The 18490-nt window shown below is 37.2% G+C and overlaps 1 protein-coding gene across 1 annotated transcript in view; it reads left to right on the forward strand.

Moving 5' to 3' along the window:
- The window catches only part of ADGRG2 (adhesion G protein-coupled receptor G2), a 78032-nt gene that overhangs the window by 23308 nt on the left and 36234 nt on the right, over positions 1 to 18490 (forward strand). The window contains exons 6-22 of the mRNA XM_067556470.1: positions 2447 to 2494; positions 2597 to 2623; positions 2903 to 2941; positions 4019 to 4060; positions 4947 to 4991; positions 5095 to 5127; positions 5398 to 5436; positions 5926 to 5967; positions 7294 to 7365; positions 7941 to 7967; positions 8842 to 8898; positions 10945 to 11015; positions 12678 to 12742; positions 13734 to 13773; positions 13922 to 13956; positions 15464 to 15561; positions 16228 to 16294. Of these exons, the coding sequence (XP_067412571.1) occupies positions 2447 to 2494; positions 2597 to 2623; positions 2903 to 2941; positions 4019 to 4060; positions 4947 to 4991; positions 5095 to 5127; positions 5398 to 5436; positions 5926 to 5967; positions 7294 to 7365; positions 7941 to 7967; positions 8842 to 8898; positions 10945 to 11015; positions 12678 to 12742; positions 13734 to 13773; positions 13922 to 13956; positions 15464 to 15561; positions 16228 to 16294 (847 nt within the window). The remainder of the gene's footprint in view (positions 1 to 2446; positions 2495 to 2596; positions 2624 to 2902; positions 2942 to 4018; positions 4061 to 4946; positions 4992 to 5094; positions 5128 to 5397; positions 5437 to 5925; positions 5968 to 7293; positions 7366 to 7940; positions 7968 to 8841; positions 8899 to 10944; positions 11016 to 12677; positions 12743 to 13733; positions 13774 to 13921; positions 13957 to 15463; positions 15562 to 16227; positions 16295 to 18490) is intronic.

Below are 18490 nucleotides of genomic sequence, written 5' to 3' on the forward strand. Positions count from 1 at the left end.
TTTTTTTTTACCAGGGCTGAATTTTGCTTTAGGACATTTTTTCAAAACCTTAAAATATCTTCTTGTTGTTTTTTATTTATTATTCGTATTACCGTAGCACTAGGAGCCTGGGTCAAGGACCAGAGCCCCACTGTACTAGCACTGATTTAGCAACTTCGTAGTTAAGATTGCATTGGAATTTGGAGTTGTGAGAATAAAGGGTTGGCTTTTCAAAAGCTCTTGAGTATTGTCCATACTGCATTTGGGAGCGAGCCTCTTTGCCCAGGTCCCCAGCATAGATTTGTGCAAGTGGGGCTAGCTCTAGTAAGCTAAAAATAGCTGTGTAGATGTTGGGACTCCCCAGGCTCTCAAACCCCACCCCAGCTTGACAGCCTGAGCTCCAGCCCAAATTGCGATGTCAAAGCAATGTCTACACAGCTATTTTTAGGGCCCCAGCATGAATCTGTGGACCTGGGCTGGGAGGCTCACTCCTAGATGTGGTGTAGACATACCCTGAGTGACTTATGAACATAAATTGTCATAGAAAAGATGGAATGGACAGTTTAGAACTGATGGCAATATAACTATAGAGCCTTTCACCTCTAGATCGCTGGTTCCAATCTGACCCACCTGAGTAATGTTAAAAAGGCATTATCATATGACTGCCATGCCCTGGCCTATGTGACTTCTTCCTGGACAATCAAATAGACCAAAAAATCACTTCAGTTGGCTGTGATTGACGTACTTCTTGGTAGCATCAGCATAGGCCAAGGATTGAACTGGTAAAGAGATTGAACAAGTCTTTCTCACCTGATGGTGCTCCCACAAAAACAGGTTCAGACGTACTGCTGGTAAATGTAGCAGTGTATCTTGTCTGAGAATAAATGGAGGACTTCACTTACCATGTCTGGCAATGCACAATTCTTCCAAGTACCATACAAATGTAAAAATAATCTCACCATAATCTCACTTGTAACGGATAGTACCTAACCCTAGCTGATGCACAGTGAGAGATGCCTTTTGCATGTATGGTAGCTATTAGTTTAACATTGCTGAATCATTTACAGATGTCTGTCATGTTTTGAGACCTGAAGAAGAGCTCTGTGTAAGGGCTTGTCTACACTGGTGCTTATGCCAGCAAAATTTTCGTTGTCAGTGTGTGAAAAAAACCCGGAACGACAAAAGTTTTGCCAGCATAAGCGCCAATGTAGACAAGCCCTAACTCAAAAGTTTGTCTCTCACCAACAGAAGGTGGTCCAGTCAAAGATATTGTTTCTGTATTGTTTTGTACAGTGGGTTGGGCCTCTCTTTTTTTTTTTTTTTCTTTACTGGAGGATAATAAATGCTAGAAGCTTTTTTAACTTGGTTAGAGGAGTCATATTAGAAGCTGAAGAAACAAAGTTTAGGGAATTCTCTTTTTATGGTGGTGGATCTATACTGTAAATAATCCTTTAGGTAAAATGAGGAACAAAAATATGCCATCCCAACTTATAGAATTATTTCGTTTGGGGTTTGTGTTCCAAGGCTGGATGATATCCTTTTGTTTGAGGAGAGAAGCAAAGGTGGAAGTGGTAATGCAGTTTGATAGATGGGAACTAGGTTTGTTTCTGTGATGATACATTGCCTTGTTAGGGAGCAGTTTGGAAAACATAGTGTTGGTGTCTACTGACACGTTCACAAGCAATTGTGTAGAACCCTTCAAAGTAGTCATTGAGATATCATAAGCTGTAGCTGAGCTACATTGTCCTCTGAGCTACAGTGCCCTTTTGAATACTATTTACTCTTGTATTGCGATGTGGGGAAAGACATTTTAACTGTGTGCATTGAAGAATAAATTGCGGCATACATCCCTGTTTTTTTCCCTTCCTTCCTCTGTTCCTGCTTGTATTGATATAATTTTCTTTTGTTTCATGCATCTAGTTGAAACATTTATTTACATCCTTTTTAATTTTTTAGAAAAACCAGCTAATTTGAGGCAAAATAGGTAATTCATATTACATACAGTTTTCAGTATTTAAATAAAATTGTTGCTCTTTGCTCAACAAAGTCATAGGACTAGACTGGCGTGGCTGTCACAGCTCAAGGTTGACCTGAAACAGAAGAATGGTGGGGAAGGTCATTGCTACTGACCAGACAGTACCAGACTAATCTCTGTCTTTCATGCATACAAAAAACACTAAGGGCAAAATTTTCAAAATAACTCAGTTACCAAGAGCTCTGTAGAGCTGTAACTCTTTCAGATTTTCAAAAGTATTAAAAAATCATTGTTTTCAATATGTACTCAGTACGTTTGAAAATATGGCCACTTTTTTTAAGTGCCTAAATAGGAGTTTTAGCTTTTTTGAAATTCTGTCCCCATTTACTGGTTTTGAGAGCTTGAAATTCTGGCCCTGACATTCTTAGAAAAAAATAAACAAATAAAGCACTAACTTTATGTTTGTTTATGTTCTTTTCTTTTTTTCCCCAGCAGAATCCTCTATTGTTACTTTTATCACCTACCCCAGTAATGCTTCAGGCAACATATTAACTTTTCTCATATCTAGATTTCTTTAGTTTAAGTCTTACTTTTTATTTTGCCATTTTTTGTAATTTTTTATATTCTTGTTATATTTTTCAGCTACAACTTCAGGTACAAGCACTGCAGGTGAGAATTATATATATTACACAGATAAAAACTGTAGAATTAAGGCCAAATTCAGATGTGATATAAGCAGATAAAACTCCAGTGAGTTCAATAGGTTTGTACTTGTTTAAACCAGGGCTAAATTTGGCCACGCTAAGTGTTTTCACAATTTTGAAAAAAGGTTTATTATACTGGCTATTTAGCCACTCCATAGTTAAGGTTGCATTGGTAGAGTATTTTTTAAAAAAACTGTTAAATTCATATTCTACAGTTATGCAAAAACACTACTTTCTTTTTCAGCCAGAACTTTAAGTATGTTGCCAAAGCCAAACCATACAGGTACATGCTTATTTTTATGGAGCATTTTTTAAAATTTAATGGCTCTGTTTGAAAAGTGAATTCAGTGAGATTGCTAAAACTTTTTAACATATTATTGAATTACTATTAAATATCCAACACATTTATTATTCACATTTGTATTGTGTTCATTACTGTGTCTCATATTTTGATATAGTTAGCTTGTCTTACCTTTTTATTATGTACGTTTTTACTTTTTTCTATTTTTCTTCTATTACTCAGATACAACTTTACTAGAAAGAACAAGTTCTGAAGGTGAGAATTATTTTATAGAAATGCAGAGTTTAGAATAAAAGCCAAATTCAGATCTGGTGTAAGAAGACAAAACTCTTGTATTCAATAGGGTTGTGCTTGTTTAACCTAGAGTTAAATTTATCCCTAGATCATTATTTTCACAACCTTAAAATGTTTATCATATTGGCTATGTAGCCACTCTCATCATTAAGGTTGCATTGATAGAGGTTTGAAAATATGAAATTCGTATGATACTGTTAATCAAAAGAAACTCCTTTCCTTTTGAGACAGAGCTTTAAGTGTCCGGCCAGAACCAAACCAGACAGGTTTTTTTTTACATAGTATTTTTACATTGTATTTTTCTGCATTTTTTGTATTTTAGAAAATATGTAGGAATACTGGTTCTGTGTTGAACAGTGAATTCAATGAGATTGCTAAACAACTCAAAATATTTTGGAATTATTATTAAATATCCAACACATTCATTATTAACATTTGTATTGTGTCCATTATTATGGTATATGGGCACACATTTCATGGTTTAAATTAGGTCAATAATGTTCCAGGCAAGAGGGACATAGTTAGCCCACTTTCCTGATCTCTGAACTTAGAGACAGATGACCTTATTCTCCTTTCACTTGCAACTTGAAATAACTCAATCATCTTTTATAAGAAGTTATTATGGATTCATGCTAGTGCAAACAGGAGGAGAGTCTGAATTTAAAATGGGAAAGAGACCTGGCAGCTCATTTAAGCGATTAGTATTTCATAGGCTTTTTAATAGAAATTCTTATATTTAATTTAATTTAATTTTTTTTTCTACAGAAACTACTAGTATCTCTGAATTTAACTTCTCCACAACAGTAGGTAAGGTTTTATATTGCTGTTAAATTGTACTTTGAGTGGCATATAAAAGCATGGTTTATGAGCTTTGGGAGTCTATGTTCTAATATTTTGAATATCATTTTTTTACTATTGTGTTTCACATTAGCAATCAGTCTTACTTTGTGTCAAGTTCATATAATTTCATTATGTATATACATCAGAACTGAGATTTTAAACTTATGGGACCCTTTCATAAAACATTCAGTAACTTAAAGAAATGGATTTAAAGTTACGGTTTTATCTGAACTTCCTAGCATGTGTTTGATTAAAATTTTTACCTTAACATTGGCTTTCTCTGTTCCTCCTTCTATTAATAATGTTTTTTGTTTCATGTATATAGCTGAAGCAATTATTTGCATCCTTTTGTCAATTTTTAGCAAAAGTGGCTGTATGTACGGAAAATGGACAATCATATAAGCATATTGCGAACAGTTTACCACAATTTAATACAATTGGTAACCTTTGCAAAAGAGTCACAGGACTAGACTAGCAGGGCTGTCACAGCTTCAACAGAAGAATGGCAGGGAAGTTCATAGCTACTGGCCAGGCTACACCAGACTAATCTGTCATTCATGAGTCCTAAAATAACCAAGGGCAAAATTTTCAAAAAAGTTCAGTTACCAGCAGTTCCCATTCAAGAACTCATTCAGATTTTCAAAAGTATTCATCACCTCTTGTCCTCAGTGAGTTCTAAGTATTGTTGAAAATCTGGCCACTTCTTTCAGGTGCCTAAACTGGAGTCTTAACTTTTTGAAATTCTGTCCCCATTTGTGAGTGTAGTGAGCTTAAAAATCTGGCCCCATTTTCTAAGAAACAAAAATTTAAGCACTAATGTTGTTCTTCTCTATTTTTATTTATTTTTCAGCAGAATCCTCTATCGTTACTTTTATCACCTACCCCATTAATGCTTCAGGCAAGATTTTATTAGCATTTCTCATATATTAATGTATTTAGCATGTATTACATTTTTATTATGTAAATTTTTACTTTTTTTCTAATTTTCTTCTATTACTCAGATATGACTTCACTAGAAAGAACAAGTTCTGAAGGTGAGAATTATTTTACACAAATACAGAGTTTAGAATAAGAGCCGAATTCAGATCTGGTGTAAGTAGACAAAATTCTCTTGTATTCAATAGGGTTGTGCTTGTTTAAACTAGTGTTAAATTTGTCCCTAGATCATTATTTTCACAACCTTAAAAATGTTTATCATATTGGCTTTTTAGCCACCGCCATCATTAACGTTGCATTGATAAGAGTTTTGAAAATATGAAATTCATGTGATACTGTTAATCAAAAGAATCTCCTATCCTTTTTAGGTAGAACTTTAAATGTCTGTCTAGAGCCAAACCAGACAAGCATATGCTTATTTTTATATAATATTTTCCTGCATTTTTTGTGTTTTAGAAAGTATGTGGGAATGCTGGTGCTGTATTGAACTGTGAATTCAGTAAAATTGCTAGTACTACTCAAAATATTTTTGAAACAATTTTAAATATCCACTTCCTTCATTATACACTTTTATATTGTGTCTATCATGGTCAAATATGGGAATATGTTTCATGGTTTAAATTGGGTCAATCATATTCTAAACAAGAGGGACATGATGAACCCACTCTTGTGTTCCCTGACTTTAGAGACAGATGGCCTAATTCTCCATTCACTTGCAAAAGTTTTATTCTGAATTAACTCACTCATCTTTTAAAAGAAATTATTACTGATTCAGCTAGTGCAAACAAGAGGAGAGTCTGAACTAGAAACCAGAAAGTGACCTGGCAGTTCATTTATACGATCAGTATTTTGTAGCCTTTTTATTAGAAATTCTTGTATCTATTTTTTTTCTGCAGAAACTACTACTATCCCTGAGCTTAACTTCTCCACAACAGCCGGTAAGGCTTTATATGCTTGTTAAACTCTATTCTGAGTGGCAGAAAAGGATGATTTATGAGCTTTGGGAGTCTACGATCTCATATTTTGAATATGACTTGTTTTATTATGGTATTTCATATGAGCAGTCAGTCTTGTTTTGTATTGTGTTCATATAATTTCATTGCATATACATGAAAACTGAGATTTTAATCCTACAGGGTCCTGTCATAAAGCATGCAGTAACTGAAAGGGATAAATTTAACATTGCTATGTGAACCCTATCTTTGAATTTTTTAACTTTGGTTTGATTAAAATGTTCACATTACATTGCATTAATGTACTGTAGCTTTAGCATCTACTGTCTGGTGCACAGATATTCCACAGGCTCCTAACTACCTGAAAGTCTGCCCCCAGCTAATGACAAGGGCCAGCTTGACTCTGTTTGTGATATCTGTCAAGATCACTCTGTTTTGATTGGTTGCTGTTATCCATTGAAGCCTTTAGGATAAGGTAATGGGAACAGAAATTGATTCAGTAAAGCATAAATCCATTTATCCCACAGAGTAGGACAGGAAGTATGGAAGTATGGAACAGTCTTTGAAAACGAGAGTGCTGTCTGGCCACAGAATCAGTGTGATTCTGTTGTACCTGTGGGTGAAAGGGGTAGAATCAATATGATTTGTTCTGCATGTCCAGTATGGTGTTGAGCTCAGATCTGCACACAAACAGTATTTCTGGTGGTGGGGTATCAGAGTGCAGAGGGGCAAAGGTGTAGGATATGCTGGACCAGGAATCATTTGTCTTGAAAAAATCAAACGGGTTTTAAATGGTTGAGGATGACTCTTTAAACATAGTGTTTACTAGCCAAATCAAATGTACAAGGTAAAATTGAGTTCAAAATAAGTTTGGAAATTAATACCTATGTATTATGCTAACAGATTGGGTTAACTTGCGTGAGATAGGCATTGATTTTAAACTATTCAGTCAGACACAATTTGAATTACAGTGTGAAATGGAATACAAGAAAATCACAATGATGATGGCCAGCATTTTTTGTAGGGTTGAGGCATAAAAGTGTGTAGATCATCCCTAAACTTGCTCTCTGGCATTTACTGTATCCTTATTATTTATTATTTCCATTATGATAGCACATACAGGCCCTAAACAAGATCAAGGCCTCATTGTGCTAAGACTCTGTATCAACACAGAGAAAGATAGTCGGTTCTCTTCATCTTTGTTCTACTATCTGAATAATCTAAACTGAGTCTTTCTAATGTGTTGCTTTTGATACAGTGTTAACTATTTTAATAAGTTCAGTTATTCTTAAGAACCTTTATTTCTTTTAGGAAAATTATCTGCAAATGTAACCTTCAGCATAACTGACAATGCTACCCTACCCACTACTGCTAATACAAATGGTAAGGCAAACTTCTTTTAATTTAAAGAGTGAGCTGAGTGTATTAGTATTTTTTATAATACTGTATAATGAAGTGAGTTTATAAAATAATTGAAGCTTCAAACAATGTTTAAAAAGTGCCCCACAGGACTGGTATGGAACATTTTACTTCTGTAAAATGGGTTCAAAACTGGATCATCCTAAAATCCAAAGTCACTGCCTTCTGATGGCTGTCCACTTACTAAAGTGAAAAAAGTGAACTAGCAGTATCAGCCCATTTTATTCTGTAGCACAAAAAACGTAAATCATGCCATCATGTTTGGCGTAAGATGACAACCTCAGCAGAGAAATCAGGAATTCATTGGGAATGAAGACTGAACTACCGTCTCACCCCAAGAAATGATGCCTACACAACAGGATTGAGAAGGCTTGACTAAGTGATGTGAGGAAAGCTTGCAGTGCCATTGCCTGAACTGATTATTGTTTGATGGATAAATAAAAGATAGAAGTATGATTCAATGCTACTGTGTTGGATTTATGCAAAAGAGCTGCTTGTCTACTGCAACCTTTATTTCTGATCATTACTTTTCTTTGTAGGTATAAACTATACTAATTGTAAAAATGGTAAGTATATGACTTAATGTATATACAAACATATTGTACCATGTGAAAGAAAAATCCTTCCATATCAGAATAGGATAAAATAATGGGTTGGACGAAATAGAATAGTTTTTGAATCTCATGTGTTCATGAAATAAATAGCTGGAGTAAGACCATCAAAAACACATGATACTTTGTATAGTGGTTGAGCATGGTAGTATGTTAAGAGTCTGCTTGTGATATGCTGATTTATATTACATTGTGGTGCATAGTATATTAACCTTATTAACTTGTTTGTTTAATTTAATATTCAGCAAAACTGTCTAGACAAAGGGCCCATTTCTTCACTCTTTGTTTGTACCTGGAAAGTTGTAATAGAGATTATGGAGATGAATATCTTATTTCGTTGTTTAGGGAAGTAACTGCTCTACCTGACTTTGGATGATATCTGTCCATCTGTCTATCTAATGTGTTACCAGATTAACTTCCCATTCTAAGTATAGGGAACAGTGGCACATTGTTTCAGATACTAGTTTGTGGAAAATGTAATTTCTGCTTTGTTTTCTTTTTTTTAAATAGTGACCACTAAAATATATTTGTATTATATAGAGAGCATGTTTATGTATATGTGTATAGATATACTATGTAGTTATGCTGGGGGAAGTGTTACAGGACAATTTAGGTAGATATACATTACATCTAAATAGTGGGACTTAAACACTCTGGTGATAGGTGCCTTAGAAATACCAAAAATAGATGAAAGCATAGATAGAATTTAAAATACTTAAAAAACCTAGAGACATTTAAGTTTATAAAAACATCATTTAAAATATAATTTTTAAACACATATGTTGGACAAGATTACATTTGAATTCAACTGGATTAATATTTTTTGCAGAAACAAAGCTACCTGGTTACAACTTACATAATTCATCAGCCATCTGTAATGATTCAGGTTAGTAGGGGTTTTTCTTAAATGTATCTTCTCCAAATATTTCTCTCTTCTGGGTAGTGAGGCATACATGCAATATAATTATAATATCTCTAAAATAACCTAGCTTTTAAATTCTTATATCCTGCTTGCCAACCTAGAAAAAAAGTATGTAACTGTCTCTTACAAATTCATTTTTAATATTAAAAAATAACATTTAAGCAAATGTTTTCTGAATTTGTATTTCATAAGTTTCATACTGAAGGAAAAAAATTAAATTGATAATTTCTCTTATCCACATGTAAATATAAAGTTTATATACTACAACTACCTATTATATCAAGCTTAGGAAATACAAAGAATGCGTTTAAAAATTGTATTATAATAATATCATTAATGTTATTTTAAACAGGCAGTAAAATAGTGCTATATTTAAAAATAAGGATAAAAATGAAACAATAGAAAGTATAATTATACTAAGTATTGAGGGAGCACTGGAATAGGTTCAAAGTCAGATGTATTATACAATACAATATGAAAATTAAAACTGAGGAAACTAAAATTGACAGACTCATAATTAAGAGAGTTAAGAGGGATTCCGAACAGCAAATAGCCAAGACATAAAAACAAATAAGAGATTTGTTAGATATATTGGAAACAGGAAGCCTCTTTATGGGTCCACTGAACTATTGGGAAGTAAAGATAGAAATTAAAGAGAGTGAGGACTTTGTAGAAAAACTAAATGATATCTTTGTATCATTAGTGATTCCAAGAAATCATTTAGCTTCTCTGCAAAGACCACTCAGTCTGCTGGGAAGATATCATTACCTTTAGGTCATATTTTTGCAGAGATTGAGAAGTGAAAAAGGAAAGTGCTATGACAAACTGATAAATTAAAGCTCAAGGACTAGATGGTGTACATCTAAGAACTCTGAATGTCTGAGCGTCTATTAAAGTATAAAATCTCTTATTAAAATTAGCTATGCCAAGTGACAGTAACAAATGTATCCATTTTTAAAAAAAGACTCTAAGGGTCATCTTGGAATTGCAGACCAGTAGGCCTTACTTCAGTACCAGGAACAGAGGTTGAAAGATTGATTAGAAAAATATTTATAGAATACTTAGATGAAAATGATATGATATGGACAAACAAGCATGGCTTCTGGAAAGGAAAATGGTAACTTCTTTAATCCACTTTCAGTGTGTCAACAAAAGAATGGATAAATGAGTATTTGGACTTTCAAAAATCAAAAACAGTTTTGTTAAGGAAATTATGTAGTCATTCAGTGAGAGGGAAAGTACAATCATGGATTAGAAGGAAACAGAAAACACAGCTGTTCTCCAGGTACAGAGCTGCCCTAAAGATGACATAGCAAGCTGTATATGGTGAGCCTTCAGTGGTTCACAGTTGATGTAGTGACATGATGTAGTAATGAGTGATATGACTCATTCCCTATGGCTAGAACAGGGGCTTTATGTCCCAGTAAATCATGGCTGGTCTGACAGCCTTTGAAGCCATTGACTGATGACTTTAAATTAGAGTAGCTTAAAGGCTGCTCTAATTTACACTGACACTAGACCAGTGCCCAGCATGCCCCCTTCCCTTCAGCCACATCCCCTGACTGGTCACGAGGAAGGAATCATATAGGAGTCACTATATCATTTGTATGCCACCAGAAAATTCTTCCTATACCAGCCTGAAACATATAGAGCAGATTAAAACTGGGGAAGCAGTACAAAGCTGTCCTTATGAAGACCAAGTCTGGGTCACGATGTGCGATCTAGTTTTTCTATCTTGAAAAAGATACAGGAGAAATAGATGGAGATGGGCAGCAAAAATTATTAAAGACTTGGAGAAACTAAAGATATTGGGAATATTTATTTTAGGGAGGAGATGAATAAGTATGACAGAAGAATACAAAATAATGAATGGTAGAGAGAAGGTAGATTGAATATTCTATGTCCTCGCATGATACAAAACAAATGAAATGTATAGTTCTCAAAATGGTTCTAAATCAAGCAATTAACCATAAACATTATTATTAACTTTGTTTATCTTTTTGTATTTAGTTTTCTACATGGGCTGTGTAAAATTTCAATACAGTGAAAAAAGCAGTAATACTTCATTAAATGTTGAAATAGTAAGTCCTAAGAATTTTTTTATCCATTATTCATTCTATCTGTTTAAATTAATCTTATCCTAATACAATTTTTAAAAATGTTTTGTAAATTGTTAACTCTTATATCACAAATTTGTGTTTAAAGTTAATATTTACCAGAGCAATTGTGACTCTGTCACAATCAGGACGTTGCTTTAAGTATGTTCTACTTCCGTAGGGATATGCTAGTTGAGAAGATTCTATCATGTTAATTTTATTTCTACAATTATTACACCAATAAGCATTAAAGTATCTTTGAAAATACTTCACAATCTCTAATGTTCCTTTGTACCATATCAGTGTAATAGATGCCAGATGCCTCTTTCAGCAAGATGTCCACTATGTGCAGTAAACCTACAAATATCAATTGTTGGTGTGATGCTTCCTGGGGGTAACCAGGGCTGTGATGCACTTTGCCACCACCTGCCCTTAGCATGAGGAAGTCTTATCTGTGTGTGTTGCGGATCAGCTCCCTTACTCAACTGACCATGAGCAACTCAAATACTCCCTTCTAGGCCTACAGGCCCCGCTGTTAATTTACAGGTTAGCAAATGGTACACCCCAGCCCTTGAGTGTCTTCCTGAAGTTTCCAGCCCCTGGTCTACTGGACATTTGCAGTATTTACATACTTGCTGCTTTCAAAGAAACAGTGTACCCCAGCTTACCAGTTCCACCTCAGATCACCACTCTGTTTAATATGTAACACTTAGAGATGTTTACGGTGAAATCAAGTATACGTTTATTTAAAAAAGCAGAGATACAAGTAATAGCAGGTAGACATATTGGAAACAAATAGTTACATATAAAATAAAATAACACACATTCTAGAGCCTAGACTTAATTAACAGGATACTCTTATTCCTAACCAAGTATTGCTCACCCAGAGTCCTTCAGTGGTTTATAGCCAAGCTGGTATGACCTTCCTTACTTGAGACAAGCATGCTTTCAGCTTGCCTCCTCAGTGAAGAACTCTTTGTGGTTTTTTGCCCTCCAAGATATACCAGTTCCATCCTTCATCTTTATTCAAAAACAGAACCAACACCCCCTCATCCCCCCGTTGTTTGTTTATTCCTGTAAATTTTCTCTCTCGTAGATTTCACAATCTCTTCTTTTTCCCCTGGCCCAGTATGCAAATAGACCTACATTGTGAGGTGCAATACACAGATGGCCAGACAGAGAGAGAGGTGTCTATTACCTTCTGTCTGAAAGGAGAGTTTCTAAAATATGTCACCTCCTGGTGACCTGCCTTAACTCCGTGACCTTAAGAACATTATTTTCAGTATAATTATATAATTCCTTAAATATTCTCCATACATACATTTCACAATGAATATGAATACTAGTGGGTTACTAACTCTTGGTAGAGACCTCACATCAGCCTTTGGTGAACTATCATGCATATATCTGGCCCAGGGGATCCCTGAAAAATCCTATGTACCCTCTGTGCTTTCTGTCAGTTGGCATCCAGTGATCCATGGGTTACAGTTGTTAACATTTCTGATAAAACATGTTTCACAGGGTGTTCATGATGAATGCTTCTTGCCTTTGCAATTTCAGACTGTTGGGCTGAGTAAGATGTGCATTTTTTTTGAATATATAAGAATCATAATTTTTATTTATTATTGGAATCTTTGTTTCTGACAGTTTAATGATGTAATCACCAGCAATAAAGTTACAAAGTTTACAACACCTATTCTACAAGAATCAAAGTAAGTAACTTATAATTACCATCTAAACTGACGCTTCAAATTCTGCTGAATGCTGGTTGTATTTAAGATTAAATGAGAATTGTTATGTGGTCAACAGGTTCTTCACTTCTCATTATTCCTGTATTTATTCTAGAATTAATAATATTTTAAAGATTGTATAAGGAATTTCAGTGTTTTCTCATAGCCTGGGTAAAATTTAAATTGCTTAGACTATTCTTAGTTTTAGTTTTATGTATGGGTATTTTGAGATTTTACAAATAGTATTATTTAATATCCTCGTTTAGACTCTTATCCTGCAACTTCAGTGGAGCTCCCCTGTACATGGAGAACTTTGCAGGTTCAGGGCCTTAGTAAGAAAATAATGAGTGTGTTGAAGCTGTGTGAAATTTCCCATGTGTACTGGCAGGCTGATTAAAGGAAAAAAATCTGAACACTTGTCTGTGGTCATCTGTGAATTCAAATGTGGGTGTTTATCAGGAAAACATGGTTGACCCACTTTTGGTCCCATTCTGCCTAGAAAATGAAAATGAAATATTGTTGTGGCTATGATTGTCTATATGCATTTGTTCACATTCACCTTGTTTTGTTTTGGCCTATATTCTTTCATAATATTCCAAAGATACATAGTTTTCTTTCTTTGCAAACATCCAAAAGTCTTGATCGGGCAAAACAAAACTGCTAAGATCATTTTCCTAGCCAATTACTCTGGTTAAATTGTCCTCTCTATGATTCCATCTGCTGGCATGGGTTTGAGCTGTTGTTTACTATAATGCTAGAAATTTGCCCATTTAAAGTAATTATACAATTTTTAAATATGATTTGGAGTTAGCATGGTGTTAAGAAATCATTGCCAAGTAGAATTCAATGAGTATTTGAAAAAATATTATATATCTTAATATTCTTTTAGTTCCTATCATTTTAACTTCTGTGAATATCTTCTTTATAAACATAAATAGAATGCACCATTTATAGTTAACCTTTGTTTTTAAAGAATTTCAGAATTCAACAAAACATTGCAAGAACAAAGTGAGGTAAGCACTTTTAATTGTGTGCTTATTTGTTGTTATAGCTATTTGCAAAAGTCCACTTCCTATTTATTTCTGAAATTCTCAGTATCTGATGATCAAACATGTTTTCTATTGACAGAGTAATTTAGTTTTATTTTATTTTTCCTTACAGTCTTCTTTTATGGAGTGTGCTGCAGAAAACGAAAGGTCTGTCATGTTAAAATTTTAAAATAATAATTTTACCCACTAAGATTCTGTAGTGGATTGTGTACAAAAATGTGTGTATATATACTATATATATATATATAGTAGAACGGAGCCAAACTAGTTAGGAAATTAAATGTGGGGCTGATCCTGCCTCAATTGAAGTAAATGGAAACAGGGTTGAGGCCCCATGTATGCAGACTTAGGGGCAGGCAGACAGACACTGGACCAAATCTTGGTCCCATTGACGTCTCCCAGGATTTTCCCCAAAATGTCAGAGAAGGGAGGAAGATTGACCAGAATACATATTTAGAGACCCTAGCCAATTAGTTCAGGCTAGGACAGCTGCCAGGATACTCTAATCTGCAGCATGGTGGGTAATAGAGCAGAGGATAAAGGAACTGTAACTAGCTCTTTGACAGCCTTGCTTCCCCACCCCTGCAGCTTTGCTGCATGCAACATAAAATGCCCACCCTTTCTCAGTAGGGATGAGGATTTGACCAGACCAGCAGGGAGGAAGACTAAAGGGGTGACAATGGGAATGGAACAGGGCATTTTTTCCACTCCCCTGATGCCCAGTTTGTAGGGGGATCGCTGATCTTTTTTATGGTCAGCCACACACATGCCCAACCCTGGGTTATAGTGCCTCTTTCCTGGGCATGGGGATCATCTTTGCTGACACTTAAGGACCTTCCAGCCTCCCTCCCTGTGAGCTATTGGTCTTGAAGGTGTCATAATTTTGTATCATGGTGTGCTGCGGGTCTAGCCAGAATGCCCCTCTGTGGGATCTGGAAGGATTTTTCCCTCTGGGCAGAACTGGCTGATGTACTGAGGTTACACCCTCTCCTGGGAGGCCTGGATTGGGAGGAAGGGCGTTAGAATTGTTTCCACTGTTGCTCAGTGTGAGATAGGGTAGTTGCTGGCTGGCATGCCGCTGGGGTAACCCGATTTTGCTGGGGATTGAAAGGGATGTCTCTTAAGTCTAATGCAGACCAAAGAATGCCTAGTTTCTACTTTCATTTGCATGATAGGGGCAGCTGGCTGGATCCCAGGGAGGTCAGGCAGAGGCTGACTGATTTCTTGGTTGTGGTTATGGTGTAAAGCCATGACTTCTTGCACTGGACCCTTATTTTGCATGGGTAAGATTCAGGGTACTGATCTCATCAGTATTACGTTAGTTAAACAGAAGTTTTAGCCTGTCACTTAAACTCATTCACTGTGCTGGGTCTTCATTCACTTATTTGTGTAGCTTAACTGAGTGCAGCAGACAATCTTGCCTTAAGACTTACTTAGTGTCTGTGGATCAAGGAGAGAGCAAACCAACGCAAAGTGGTCCTCTCATTCTCTCTCTTTTTAAATTGAAAAAGGCTAGGTTGTTAGCATAAAAACATTCCCAAATTTGAAAATAGGTTGGGAAAATGGTACTTTAATTCAGATACAGGCAGTATTTCTGTATACAGCATATAGTCAAATCTGTTCCTTATTTACAATTTATTTCTTCTTATTGTAGTATATCAGTCTGCAAGTTCATAATAAAGCTGTCCAAGACCGCTAATATAAGCAATGTAATAGCACATTTAAAAGACAAAGCAGAAATAAGCCAAATTGGTAAGTTGTCTTTAATATTTAATATAGTTTTATTACAGTGAATCTCTTCAGTCTAAGGATTATAATTTTAAAGATTAACTGTAAATGTTTTAACAGAAAAGAAGCAAATGTATTTTTACACTAAAAAGTTTAATTAAAGTTAGTTGGAGGTACAGTATGTGAGAAGTGTCTCTCTGTCCTGTTTTCTATTTTGGATATTTAGACATGGAAATGTATTTAGTGTTTGTATTTATTGGGGAAATTTTGCATCAGAAAAATTGCTGATTAAATTTGTTTAACAAATTAATGAAGGACAGGCTGCTGCACTACTTGATGAAGTACAGGTATGCATGATCCACCACCATAAAGTCTTTTTTTCAATTACAAGCCATGAAATTGTGCTTCTACACTTCATTTGTTTGCAACACCCACAAAAGAGCTCTCTCTGCTGTCTGTGACAGTTTGTGGCACACTGCAAAGATGTGATTGTATAGCAATATTTATTTTGATTTATTGCGTGACTGTGTCAAGCTTTCTTTTTCACATTCACAAACTATATCTCAAAATGCTTTATGTAATTAACTGTCAAAAACATGATTTTCAACTATTGTATATCATGGTTATGAACAAACTTCTATGCTACCGCACAAATCAGGATAATGCTTTTCTGTTTCTTTGTCACCATAGAACAGTGCTTCTGTTTAGCTCTGCAATCTTGGCCTTCAGCTGCTAAAGAGTTACAAATATTGAAGTGGTAAGTACACATAGCAAAGTCTTGCTTTCATATTTAAGGAATATTCTTATTTTTAGTTTGGGATGCATTAGCAAAAACTCCTGCCACAACATAACAATCAGGAAGGGAATCTCCTTCAGTAAAACCCCATGGAATTTTCCTCTCCTTTAGCCCTCTCTGTGACATTACCCAGGTACAATCTGGACTGTTGAACAATGGTGTCATCTTAATTCTTCAAGTGCTTGCTCATGTCAATTCCATTCTAGGTGTGTGTGCACCTTCGTGCAAGGTTACCAGAATATTTTTCCCTTTAATAGTATCTGTAAGGCCATCTCCAGTGCCCCTGGAGGCCCACGCACATGCCGTGCTATATTAGGTGCTGCTGGCCCTATGCCCCCTCACTTCCTTCTTTCTGTCACTGACAGTTACTAGAACTGCATTTTGCTTACTACTGCAAGTGCCTCTTAGAATTTAGTGTTTTAGGCTACGGCTACACTGATGGCGGCAAATTCACCGCCGTCAGATCGATTTCTCTAGATCAACTGAGCGGTCAGTGCAGACCTGCTCAGTTGATCCAGAAATCGATGTACTAAGACCATCTACACAAGTAGCGCAGCGTAGTGAAGATGGAGCGCAGAAGAGAAGTCCAGCAGTCGACGGGAGTTATGCAAGATTTTTTGCGTACTTTGCGTAACTCCCGTCGACTGCCGCCGAATCTCACAGGTAAGTGTAGACAGGGTCTTGGTGTTGCCTTAAGTAGTCGTTAATTGAGTAGTTAGTGTGTTTTGTTAGTCAATTGTTGTAGATGGTTTAGTAGTTAAAGTTTATTCCCATTAGGGACCTCCGCTCGGCAGCGGGGCATGCCCCAATCTCCGGGTTTCAAGCCCTGTAAGTCTTGTGGCAAATCCTTCCTGCTTAGCGACCCCCATGACAGTTGCCTGAAGTGTTTGGGGGAGTTGCATAGGAAGGACAAGTGCCGAATCTATAAGGCGTTCAGGCCACAGACTCAGAAGGAGTAGAAGAAATCCGTCTGAAGGCTTTACTGACGGAGGCTGCCTTAAGACCAGCCTCGGAGCCATCCCGCTCGCTCTTGGTGCCAAGCACCGTGCCCCTCCAGCACCGAAACATCCACAGCACCAGTCTTCTGCTTCACCATCGAAGAAGAAACAGAAGAAACAACGATCGGAGAAGGGTCGCTCCCCTACGCCAAAGATGACCAAGGACACGGGATCAACCACAGGACCACCACAGGTCCAGCAGGCCGAGCAGACTCTACAGGAGCAGAGCTCACTGCCTAGGGCCCTAAGCCCTCCAAGAGAGCCATCTCTGACTCTAGGGAGTGGAAAAGGGCCTCTGCAATTCGTGGTGCTGTTGACGCCCAAGGTTTTCAAGTGGCAGGGAACTTGATGGCCCTGCCCTTGCCTCCAATGCCTGTGCCCCCGATGGAGCAGGCAAAAGGGAAGGCACTGGCGTCAAAGGGAACGTTCTCAATGGGACCTGCCCCCAATGGCTGCACCACTCTCCGGAGCCCCAACGTGCCTCCACACGAGCCAGGTCGCCATGGAGAAGGTCTCCTCCCTTGAGGCACTGATCTCTGAGGACGCGTTTCCCATCACCGGGAAGATTGTTGGCAGAGTGCCAATACCGGAGACGTTCAGCAGTGTTGGCTCGGCACCGCTTTCACTCGCCAGCACCAAAGGCCTTGTACTCAGCAGGACGGCACCAATCCCGCTCTGGGTCTAGCAGGTGCTCACCTTCGGGGAGTCGGCACCGATTGCAATCCTTGTTACTGACAAGTTCGCCTGTGCATTCACGGCACAGAACCCGGTCACTGATGTCTGGATGCTTGCCCAGGGAGAGCAACACCACCATTAATTCCCGGCACCGAGACGCTCACCTGTGGTGCTGCGTCGATCCCGCTTCTCCTTCCACCAAAGGTCCTCTCTGGCATGGCACTGGTCTAGGGAATGATACCACCGGTTGCTGACATCGCACTCCCCGTAGCTGAAGCGGTGATCGTCGGAGCACCAAGGGGCTCAGGAGGCCAGACACCGCTCCCATTCACCACGGTACCGCCCTACAGGAAAGGGGCCAGGCACAGCCTGTCACTGGTCATTGGGAAGTGAGTCCTGTTCCTCAGGGGAGGACAGAGCCTCAGTGGGCCATCCTGGACAACACCGTAGACTTGGGGTTCAGGAGCAAGGTTCTTGTCCGGCC

This window comes from Emydura macquarii, unplaced genomic scaffold, assembly GCF_026122565.2.
Source record: "Emydura macquarii macquarii isolate MOO-44397 ecotype Brisbane River unplaced genomic scaffold, CSIRO-AGI_Emac_v2 contig_1786, whole genome shotgun sequence".
Lineage (NCBI taxonomy): Eukaryota > Metazoa > Chordata > Testudines > Chelidae > Emydura > Emydura macquarii.